At 45.3% G+C, this 12,314-nt stretch overlaps 1 protein-coding gene across 1 annotated transcript; it reads left to right on the plus strand.

The window, feature by feature from the left end:
- Positions 1 to 527: 527 nt before the first annotated feature.
- Positions 528 to 2,179, plus strand: LOC145096977 (UDP-glycosyltransferase 85C2-like). The gene is made up of 2 exons (XM_079034402.1): positions 528 to 1,054; positions 1,147 to 2,179. Exons 1-2 carry the CDS (start codon positions 556 to 558, stop codon positions 2,094 to 2,096), a joined length of 1,449 nt encoding a protein of 482 aa, XP_078890528.1. The 5' UTR covers positions 528 to 555; the 3' UTR covers positions 2,097 to 2,179.
- The last annotated feature ends 10,135 nt before the right edge of the window (positions 2,180 to 12,314 follow it).

Consider the following 12,314-nt stretch of genomic DNA (forward strand, 5'->3'; position numbering starts at 1 on the left):
TGGCAGAAAATGGTTTCAGCACGGGCGACGCATCATATACTGTTTGTTTTTGGTTGCATATTTGGGTGTATACATCATGTTGAAGGTTTTCCGGATTCGGATTTACATTGTATCGTTTTTTTAATAATCCTTAATACATATCAAGCCCTTCCACTCAATCTTGTCCTCAACTTGTATTTTTCAATCCATCATGCATCAATATTAGCCTTGTATAAACATCTACAATTTGGGCGCACATTTTGGACCGTTCAATTCGTTATCAAACATGAAATATTTTCTCAAATTTTAAGTATTTATTCAAACTTGGACCACTCTACATATTGAATTTTAACATCTGCATAACTTCATCTAGATTTACAAGTAATTAGAACAAATTTAGCGATACAGACAAGCCATAATCAAACAACACTACGGCTACTTAAATACTACACCACAAACCCTTTGAAAACAGTTTCAATTAATCAATTATAATATTTATCTTATTGAACTATTCTTAGCCGTCCATTAAGATACCTATATATACACCGCAATCCCTTTGAAAACAGACATAGCAGAATGGATACAGTCGCAACAACTGAGAAGAAGCCTCATGTCATCTTTATTCCATTACCTGCACAAAGCCATGTAAAGGCCATGCTCAAACTAGCGCAGCTTCTTCACCACAAGGGACTCCAAATTACCTTCGTTAATACAGAGTTCATCCACAAGCGATTGGTCAGCTCTGGTGGTGCCCACAGCCTCGATGGCTCAGATGGTTTCCGATTTGCAACAATTCCTGACAGTATTCCTCGGATTGCTGAAGAGGAACCTGCAGCACACGTGCTCCTTCATCATATTGAAACAACCTTTTTAGCTCCTTTCGTTGAACTTGCAATCAAACTTCCAACTCCACCAACTCTTATCATTTCTGATGGCTTCATATCGGCTTTCACCATTGATGCAGCACAAGAGCTCGGGATCCCTATCATGCTCTACTGGACTGTTGCCGCTTGTGGCTTCATGGGTTTTTACCAGACCAAATCTCTCATCGAGAAAGGTTTTATACCACTTAAAGGTTTGGTTTTTAATTGCGTGTGTTCTAGATATGCTTCTTTCTCTTTATATGTACAAAATAAAATAACTCCGGTCATTAATTCTTGTATACAGATGAAAGTTACTTGACAAACGGGTATTTAGAAACCCGTATAGATTGGATTCCAGGAATGAAAGGAATCCAGCTGAAGCATTTTCCCAGCAACATAAGGACAACAAACCCTCACGACAAAACTCTTACATTCTGTACTGACGCTACACAAAAGGCCCACAGTGTTGAATACAATATTATTCACACATTTGACAGACTGGAAACTAGTATTGTTGATGCTCTTTCATCTACGATTCCTCACGTTTACACAGTGGGACCTGTACAGTTACTTCTTAATCGGATTCCGGTTGAAGAAAAACGAGCCACAATGTCAAATTTCGATGGATACAGCTTATGGAAAGAAGAACCAGAGTGTTTACAGTGGCTCGAATCCAAGGAACCAAAGTCTGTGATTTATGTGAACTTTGGAAGTTCAACAGTAATGTCCTTAGAAGATCTTACAGAATTCGGTTGGGGACTTGCAAATAGTAACCAATATTTCCTTTGGATAATTAGATCCGGTGTTGTTGTCGGAGAATCCTCAGTTTTGCCACCTGAATTTGAGGAGTATATTAAAGAGAAGGGTTTCATAGCAAGCTGGTGCCCACAAGAAAAAGTCCTGGAGCACCCTTCCATCGGAGGGTTCTTGACTCACGGTGGTTGGGGTTCAACAATTGAGAGCTTGTCGGCTGGGGTACCAATGATTTGTTGGCCTTATGGGTGGGATCAACCGACTAATTGTAGGTATATATGTAAGGAATGGGAGGTTGGACTAGAGATGGTAAAGGACGTTAAAAGGGAGGAAGTCAGTAAGCTTGTACATGAGTTGATGCTCGGAGAAGAAAGCCACCGTATGAGGAAGAAGGCCATGGAGTGGAAGGAAAAGGCTTACGCTGCGACAGGTCCCAGTGGTTCATCTTCCTTGAATGTGCAAAAGCTTGTCGAGGAAATATTTATGCTGTCAAGGAACTAAAAGTTAATTCTGCACTTATGTATACAAATAATTATATATGTTAAAATAATTAATTTAATCATCCACCAAAACTTAATTCAAAATCTTCTCTATCCTAATAAAATACTTTTTTATTTGTGACTTGTCCTCCTTTTAAACCACCAACACGCCACATGTCAATTTTTTTGACCTTCTATTTTATGTTTTGCTGCTCATGTTTTTTTCTTTTCAATTCGGTATTTCAACCGATCCAAAAAATTTAGGAATTTACGTTCGAACCCTTCAACTATATCTCGCCCCAAATCTTGATCCCTTGAATTTCTCTACATTTGATTTCAAAATTCCTAACTCCATTCAACTGTAAAATCCATAGATACCACTTTCTCACCACCGTCTTCATCCTTCGTTACTTCTTTAAAATCAAAGTGAATCTGAGATTAAAATTCAAAATTTGAAAACACTTTCATCCTCTCTCTCTCTCTCTCTCAAAATCCAATCTGGTTTTTGACTCTTGGTTGCATCTATTGATACCGGTTAATGTTTTATCCGTAATATCAACAGAGGATGATTTTTTTTTTTTTTTAAAAAGATGCAAGTTCCATTTTTTCTATAAATTAATGCATCTTTTGTGAAGAGAGGTGAAATCATATGGTTTAGGATTCATTCTTTTGGATCTTTTTAAAGTGTGACTAATTTGGTGATTTTTTTATTTACGTTCACATCACAAATTGCGGTCACCTTCTCTTATTGAACCCCCTCTATTATTAACCTTTAATTTTCTACTTTCAAGGGTTTGTTAATGGATTCGGTTCTACACCATGGTTGCACCATCCGACTTCGATCATGAGGTATTATTTGTGTTTTCATTATTGGGGCACTATCTTTTATGCAACCTCTAAAATGATGTATCTTCCGACAGACCTTAGCAATCACTATTGTTTGGAGTAAGAACGTAGAACATAGTGGAATTGGAAGAGGAATGATCCATCGACGGTTTTAGTCGAAGAAGAAAACATAAGATTTTTTTATGGTATAATGGACATCCAAAAAGTGTAACAACGTAAAATTCCAATTAAATTTTTAATTTTTAAAACCACCAAATGTATATCATATCATAATTTCAAATCCGAAACAACAGTGTTTTCAAAACAAATTCCCAAGATTTCTCAAATGTGAACTCCATCGGTGTAAGTGTGTACGGGTCAAGCCGACGCCATCCCACGGTTCTTGTTGGTACCTGAGACATCAAACACAACAACTGTAAGCATAATGCTTAGTGAGTTCCCCAAAATACCACATACCACAAATACGCCACTCGAGGCTAAACCCGACCCTCTGGTCAAGATGTCTTAGCGGGACCCTCCAGTCTCGCAGCTCGTCGGACCCTCTGGTCCAGTCATAGCTCATTGGGCCCTCTGGCCCGTTCTTAATCGTTGGACCCTCCGGTCCGGTCCATATAGGCATACAACATACAAATAACACATAGCATACAACCTCATAAATAACACATAAGACCCTCTAGCCAAACCAGAATACCACTCAAGGTAACGTATAGTGAGAAGACTCACCTCGCGTGTCTGAGTAACTCGTAAATCTCTTAACCACTAGTGCTCGATCTCCCGAGCTATCGTCCTCCTACAACACAAGTGTTTTTCTACTTAATACTACTTGACTCTGGCTGACTAAGACCACGAAGTCAAACCAGTCAACGGTCAACCCGGCTCGCCGAGTCTGGCGTGGATTCGCCGAGTTCCTACGGGAACCCGATCCCTCTGAATCTCTTCCGACTCATCGAGTCACTCACCCGACTCGGTTACTCAACCCCTGGTTCGAAATCGTTGAACAACCCGCACCAACTCGCCGAGTCTGGGGAATGGACTCGGCGAGTGCATTCCATGCACAACCCCAAACGACCTTCTGAGGTCAGATCCGCTTCACTAACTCATAGATCCAGTCTCCTTAAGCTTATTGACCACGTAAAGTCCAAGTCTTGATGCTCATCAAGCATTGAATAGCTCATGAATGGTGTTTTAGCCTCAAATACATTGATCCCAAGCCAAAACCTCCATGGATGCATATAAAGCTTTGGCAATGAGGTGCTCTGGACCTCTATGGGTCAAGATCCAGGACCTTAACTCGCTAAGGGACCATGAGGACACTCGATCTAGCCACAAATGGGTTCAAAAGCCCTAAATCTACATGAACATCACAATAACAGAGAATGATTCGGGATTGTACCTCAGATGTGATGTTATGGACCTCAAATCTTCAAGAATCCACCCCTCTCTTGCTTCTTCTTGGCTAGATCTCCTCTTTCCTTGCTAGACAACAACTCCAAGATCAATAATGGCTCCTTCCCTCACTTGAATCACTCAATCGCTCTAGGGTTTCACTCTGGGGACTGATGAGTGCAAATGACGGCCATAAGGCCCTTTAAATATGCCTCAAACCCGAGAAATTAGGGTTTCATTAAACAGCGTGAGCTCGCCGAGTCCACTCTTGGACTCGCCGAGTCTGGACGCGAACCCACGTCCAAATCCGCGATCATACTCGGCGAGTCTAGGCTCCAACTCGCCGAGTCTCCTCACAAATTACCAAAATAAATAAATGAAGAATACCTAGGAATCCGGGCTATTACAATTCTCCCCCACTAGAACTAGACTTCGCCCTCGAAGTCTCGCTCTGCAAATAACTCCGGATGCTGCTCACGCATCTCACGCTCCGGCTCCCAAGTCATCTCGGACCCCCTCCGATGTTGCCACTGAACCAAAACCAAGGGTACCTCCTTGTTCCGCAGAACCTTGATCTTTCGATCCACAATTGAAATTGGTCTCTCCGCATAGTTCAGGCTCGCATCCACCTGAATGTCCTCTAACGGCACTACCGCTGACTCGTCAGCTATACACTTCCTCAACTGAGACACATGGAAGGTATTATGAATCCGCTCCAATTCCGCGGGTAGCTCCAAGCGATATGCTACCCTGCCCACCCTCGCGATCACCCGAAACGGTCCAATATATCGGGGTCCTAGCTTGCCCCTCTTCCTGAATCGGATCACTCCTTTCCAAGGAGATACCTTCAGGAGAACATAATCACCGACCTGGAACTCGAGCTCGGTTCGACGTCTATCTGCATAACTCTTCTGGCGACTTTGAGCGGTCAACAACCTCTGCCTGACCTGCTGGATCTGCTCTGTCGTCTGAAGCACTATCTTCGTACTACCCATCACGCATTGCCCTACCTCACCCAGCAAATAGGGGTACGACATCTCCTCCCATACAACAGCTCAAAAGGTGGCATACCGATGCTCGAATGATGGCTGTTGTTGTACGAAAACTCTGCCAAGGGTAGATAGGTGTCCCAACTCCCTCCAAAATCCAAAACACAAGCTCGGAGCATATCCTCAAGCGTCTGAATCGTCCGCTCGCTCTGTTCGTCCGTCTGCGGGTGGTATGCGGTACTGAAATGCAGCCTCGTACCTAACTCCTTGTGGAACTTCTTCCAAAATCTGGAAGTAAATCGCACGTCTCGATCTGAAACGATCGACAACGGAACCCCATGCCGCGATACCACCTCCCTCACATACAACTCGGCCAACCTCTCAGCAGAAGAGCTCTCACTGATAGCAAGAAAATGAGCGCTCTTTGTCAACCTGTCCACAATCACCCAAATTGCATCGACTCCTCTCGCAGTCCTTGGCAATTTTGTGATAAAATCCATAGTAATATGTTGCCACTTCCACTCGGGAATCTTCAACGGCTGCAGCTTACCATGCGGACGCTGGTGCTCGGCCTTAACTTGACGACAAGTTAGGCACCTCTCGACGAACCAAGCAACATCCCTCTTCATACAGGGCCATCAATACTCCTTCTTTAGGTCCAAATACATCTTGGTAGCCCCGGGATGGATCGAGAACTTCGATCAATGCGCCTCCTCCATCAAAATGGTACACGTCCCGCCCATAAACGGTAACCAAATCCGTCCCTGAAATGTCATAAGCCCCCGACTATCGGTAACGAACTCCGACACCTGCCCAACGACCCGCTCCCGCTTTCGGTTCTCTGGTCTCGCAGCCTCAGCCTGGGCCCCTCGGATGGTGTCCAATACCGGAGTCATCACCGTCAACCTCATACAAATATCTCGTATCGGGGTGCTCTCCGACCTACGGCTCAGAGCGTCGGCTACGACGTTAGCCTTGCCCGGGTGGTACAGGATCTCACAATCATAATCCTTCACCACATCCAACCATCTCCTCTGGCGCATATTCAGGTCTGGCTGATCCATCAAGTACTTTAAACTCTTGTGGTCAGTGTATATCGTACACTGAACCCCATACAGATAGTAACGCTAGATCTTGAGGGCACACACTACAGCCCCCAACTCCAAATTGTGGGTGGGATATCTCATCTCATGAGGCTTCAACTGCCTTGATGCATATGCGATCACATGCCCTCTCTGCATCAACACCGCTCCCATCCCCAATATCGAAGCATCACAATACACCACGAAATCCTCCATCCCTTCCGGTAGTGCGAGTACAGGAGCTTCACACAATCTCTAACGAAGGGTCTCAAACGAGGTTTGCTGCTCCGGAACCCATGAGAAAGTAACACCCTTCCGGGTCAACTTGGTAAGTGGCACGGCGATCTTGGAGAAATCTCTGACAAATCTCTTATAGTAGCCTGCCAGCCCCAAGAAGCTCCTGATCTCCATAGGTGACCTCGGCACCTCCCAACTCATCACAGCCTCAATCTTGGCTGGGTCAACCAATATCCCTTTCTGGTTAACAAGATGCCCTAAAAACTGGACTTCCCGCAACCAGAAATCGCACTTGGAGAATTTGGCAAAGAGCCTCTCCGATCTCAGAATTCCGAGGAGCTCCCTCCAATGTTCCGCATGCTGCTCTCTGGTCCTTGAATACACCAGGATGTCATCAATGAAAACAATCACCGAACGCTCCAACATCGGCCTACACACCCTGTTCATGAGATCCATGAACGCCGCTGGTGCATTGGTGAGCCCGAATGGCATCACCACAAACTCGTAATGCCCGTAACGAGTCCTAAACGCCGTCTTCTGGATATCCTCGTCCCGAACTCTCATCTGGTGATATCCCGATCTCAAGTCAATCTTGGAGAACCAAGACGCCCCCTGCAACTGATCGAATAGATCGTCGATCCTCGGTAACGGATAACGGTTCTTGACCGTCAACTTGTTCAACTCCCGGTAATCAATGCACATCCGGTGTGAGCCATCCTTTTTCTTGACAAAAAGGATCGGCGCTCCCCAGGGAGAGCTACTGGGACGGATGAACCCTTTCCCCAACAGCTCTTGCAGCTGTGAGGATAACTCTTGCATCTCTGGCGGTGCTAGCCGATACGGCGCCTTAGCGATAGGCGCAGCCCCGGGAACCAAATCGATACGAAACTCCACGCGGCAACTCCTCGGGAAACACGTCCGGGAACTCACGCACTATCGGCACCTCATCCACTGAACTTGGCCTCCCAGCGGCCTCTCGCACATCTGTCACATAGGCTACAAACCCCTTGCAGCCCTGCTGCAAACTCCGCCTCGCTCTAGCGGCCGAATAGAAAACCGAACCACCACGAGTCCCCTCGCCGTAAATCGTCAGCGCTCCCCCACTAGGATCTTGGATCGTCACCAATTGACGCTCGCAATCTATGACAGCCCCAAAACGGCTCAACCAATCCATTCCTACTATGACACAAACATCCCCCATAGCGATCGGAATCAAATCAATCGGGAATTCCACCCCGAAGATCTCCAGCATGCATCCACGTATCACCTCGGTAGCACATACCTCACGCTCATCTGCTATGGAAACCCGCAGAGGTCGACTCAACGCCTTCCTCGGGATATTAATGTGCCGACTAAAAGCCAAAGATATGAAAGACCGACTCGCACCCGAGTCGAATAAAACCAATGCAGGTACAGAACTCACAAGAAAAGTACCTACGCATAACATATAGCAATTACAACAGCATAAACTCAACATAAAATAGATAAAGATTACATACCCGCCACGACGTCAGGTGCTGTGCGGACCTCCTCCACAGTCAGCTGGAAGGCTCTCCCCCTAGCCTTCGGTGCTTCGGCCTTCACTGGCCGGGTCTCAGCAGCTCGAACCGCAGGTGCAGATCCTTGCGCTGACCTCTGAAGCTGGGGGCACTCGGCCTTCCGATGGCCGGTCTGGTTGCAATGGAAGCAAACAGTGAACCCCTTCGGACAGTCCCTCGCAAAATGTCCTTCCATCCTGCATTTGTAGCATACCCCAGTCTTGCACGTCCCATCATGGCTCTTGCCGCACTTCCCACAAGTGCGGCCCCTCGAACTGCCCGTCCTCGAATCAGCGGGCTTTGCCCGCTTAGCGGCTGGCTGCGACTGTGTCGGTTGTCGATCACCCCTCTACAACTTAGTCTCCTCTCTCGCCTGTGTCTCAAGCTCAATCTCCCTCTTCCGAGCGTTTGCCTGGAGCTCGGCAAATGTCTTGTAAGTCGAGTTCGCTACGAACTCATGGATGTCCCTCCTCAATATACTCAGATAACGGCTCATGCGAGCCTGCTCAGTGGACACCAACTCCGGGCAAAACAGCGCCCGCTCATGAAACATCCTCGTAATCACTGTCACCGACTCTGTCCCCTGCTTGAGGGTCAGAAACTTCTGAGCTAAACGTTCCCTCTCCACCTGGGGAACATACTCGTCATGAAACATCGCAGTAAACCTCTCCCAGGTCACTGCAGTCAGCTCAGCTATAGAATAGCTCGCGGTCACGAATTTCCACCAGTCCTTCGCCCCCAAGCGAAGCTGGTTGAGTGCGAATCGCACCCTCAAGTGATCCGGACACGAGCACGTATAGAAACACCCCTCTATTTCTGAGATCCACCTCATAGCGGCGATCGGATCCTATGTACCATCGAACTCCAGTGGTTTCGTGTTGCTGAACTCTCGGTACAGCAACGAATCACCACCCTGGGGTCTCGCAGCAGCAACAGCTGCGGTGGCTGCAGCAACAACAACATCAGTCAAAGCAGCGTAACGCTCGTCAAACGTCTCGATCAGTGTGGTCTTAATAGACCCAAACATCTCCGGAATCTCGGCTCTGATGGCAGCAACCACCACCTCATGGATGATCCGACGGATCTCCTTATCTCTCACCCCACTGCTCTCGGGGTTATGGTGTGTCCCGACCATGATCAACCTCTGAAATACAACATAAGAAATATCAGGGATACTCTCGAGTATACTCACACTCGATAACTCAAACATCCTCTCTCCTGGTACCCCCAAGGATTCTTACTTGGACTACGCACCAATCTGGTGTCTTCAATAGTACGGGCCCAATAATATCGTCCACACCGAATCGATATACAACCCAAGTCCTCCTCCTAGGATCCCAAATCGCAAATACTCTACTCTCGCTATGCACTGGCTACCCTCAATAGCCCTCTCCTGAGCTCCTCACTGCTACCTACTCACTCTCAAAGTATCTCATAGCAGCAACGATCTCCTAAGCTAAGGCATCACAAATCAGGACCACTCTAGTCCTAATAGGAATACCTAGCCTCTATAACATGCACAACATAATATCTCATAACTCATAACATATAATGTAAGGGTATTTTGGGGATTCACCGTTCGGGCGCTGGTTGACCGTACAAACCTTCCACTCTGCTCGTTTCCAAAACCTCTTTTTCTTTTTTGAAAAATTTAGTTTTATTTGAAAATTTCTCAAATCCTCGGTTTGAGTTCAAATACGCCCGAAGGTGCATCCGAATCCCTCAAACCAAGGCTCTGATACCAACTTGTAACAACGTAAAATTCCAATTAAATTTTTAATTTTTAAAACCACCAAATGTATATCATATCATAATTTCAAATCCGAAACAACAGTGTTTTCAAAACAAATTCCCAAGATCTCTCAAATGTGAACTCCATCGGTCTGAGTGTGTACGGCTCAAGCCGCCGCCTTCCCAAGGTCCTCGCTGGTACCTAAGACATCAAACACAACAACTATAAGCATAATGCTTAGTGAGTTCCCCAAAATACCACATACCACAAATACGCCACTCGAGGCTAAACCCGACCCTCTGGTCAAGATGTCTTAGCGGGACCCTCCAGTCCTGCAGCTCGTCGGACCCTCTGGTCCAGTCATAGCTCATTGGGCCCTCTGGCCCGTTCTGACTCGTTGGACCCTCCGGTCTGGTCCATATAGTCATACAGCATACAAATAACACATAGCATACAACCTCATAAATAACACATAAGACCCTATGGCCAAACCAGAATACCACTCAAGGTAACGTATAGTGAGAAGACTCACCTCGCGTGTCTCGGTAACTCGTAAATCTCTTAACCACTAGTGCTCGATCTCCCGAGCTATCGTCCTCCTACAACACAAGTGTATTTCTACTTAATACTACTTGACTCTGGCTGACTAAGACCACGAAGTCAAACCAGTCAACGGTCAACAGTCAACGGTCAACCCGACTCACCGAGTCTGGCGTGGACTCGCCGAGTTCCTACGGGAACCCGATCCCTCTGAATCTCTTCCGACTCACCGAGTCACTCACCCGACTCGGTTACTCACCTGGTTCGAAATCGTTGAACAACCCGCACCAACTCGCCGAGTTTAGGGAATGGACTCGGCGAGTGCATTCCATGCACAACCCCAAACGACCTTCTGAGGTCAGATCCGCTTCACTATCTCGTAAGTCCAGTCTCCTTAAGCTTATTGACCACGTAAAGTCCAAGTCTTGATGCTCATCAAGCATTGAATAGCTCATGAATGGTGTTTTAGCCTCAAATACATTGATCCCAAGCCAAAACCTCCATGGATGCATATAAAGCTTTGGCAATAAGGTGCTCTGGACCTCTATGGGTCCAGATCCAGGACCTTAACTCGCTAAAGGACCATGAGGACACTAGATCTAGCCACAAATGGGTTCAAAAGCCCTAAATCTACATGAACATCACAATAACAGAGAATGATTCGGGATTGTACCTTAGATGTGATGTTATGGACCTCAAATCTTCAAGAATCCACCCCTCTCTTGCTTCTTCTTGGCTAGATCTCCTCTTTCCTTGCTAGACAACAACTCCAAGATCAATAATGGCTCCTTCCCTCACTTGAATCACTCAATCGCTCTAGGGTTTCACTCTGGGGACTAATGAGTGAAAATGATGGCTATAAGGCCCTTTAAATATGCCTCAAACCCGAGAAATTAGGGTTTCATTAAACAACATGGACTCGCCGAGTCCACTCTTGGACTCGCCGAGTCCGGACGTGAACCCGCGTCCAAATCCGCGATCATACTCGGCGAGTCTAGGATCCAACTCGCCGAGTCTCCTCACAAATTACCAAAATAAATAAATGAATAATACCTGGGAATCCGGGCTGTTACAAAATGATTATGTTCCCAAAGACTCGTGGAAGATTCACTATGGCGATCATTTAGCCATTGAAATCCCTAAAACAACCTAGGAAATCAGCATTGTCCCTCTTCTTTTCCCTTTACCTCATTACAATTGTTTACTGATAGTAGATGTTAAATTTCTGACTGTTTTGACTTTACCTTATTTGATTGTGGTTATAATTCTATAACAAGTAACAAAAACTAGAAGTTATTTTGGTACACACCGCCATAAAATTTGTAGCAACTCTTTCTATTTAGATCATAGAAGAGGAATCATATTTAAAGATCGATTGTGTCCATTGTTTCTTGTGATTATAACCCTAGAATTTTGAAATCTTAAAACCGGGCTACTCGAAGTGTTTTGTTTTGCATTTATGATGTAGATACAGTGAAAGATATAATAGTACATGAATTTGAAAACGATAGCAGTAGTTCGATCCATAAATTATTTATAGATAGATAGAAAAATCCATTGATCATGAATCATGATTCAATGATCAAACAATAACAAAGTTTGAAGAAATGGCAGCCTACTTTCATTGTTGGTTGGTTAAATGCAAGAAATTGCAGCATACTTACATTTTAGCAAAAAGATCAAGAAATGTACTTTATTTCTTACAAATTTCTATTACCAGCATAAAAGTGTAAGTATGTAAATATTTATGTAATAGATCAATCTGGTACAAACATTCCATAATTTTTTATATGTTCATTAATGCCTTCATTGCTGCAGGAAGATAGTGAATGCAAATCAATTTGGATTTAGGGAAGAACCCAAGGTTTATGGAGAGGAAAACCAAATTAA

The sequence above is a fragment of the Lactuca serriola genome, chromosome 4 (assembly GCF_051521515.1).
Source record: "Lactuca serriola cultivar US96UC23 chromosome 4, Lser_US96UC23_V15, whole genome shotgun sequence".
Classification (NCBI taxonomy): Eukaryota; Viridiplantae; Streptophyta; class Magnoliopsida; order Asterales; family Asteraceae; genus Lactuca; species Lactuca serriola.

Excerpts from the sequence above, each read along its gene's own strand:
- LOC145096977 (XM_079034402.1), top strand. The coding sequence starts at position 556 with ATGGATACAGTCGCAACAACTGAGAAGAAGCCTCATGTCATCTTTATT. Across the intron at positions 1,055-1,146 it reads AGGTTTTATACCACTTAAAG|ATGAAAGTTACTTGACAAAC; the intron begins GTTTGGTTTTTA and ends TCTTGTATACAG.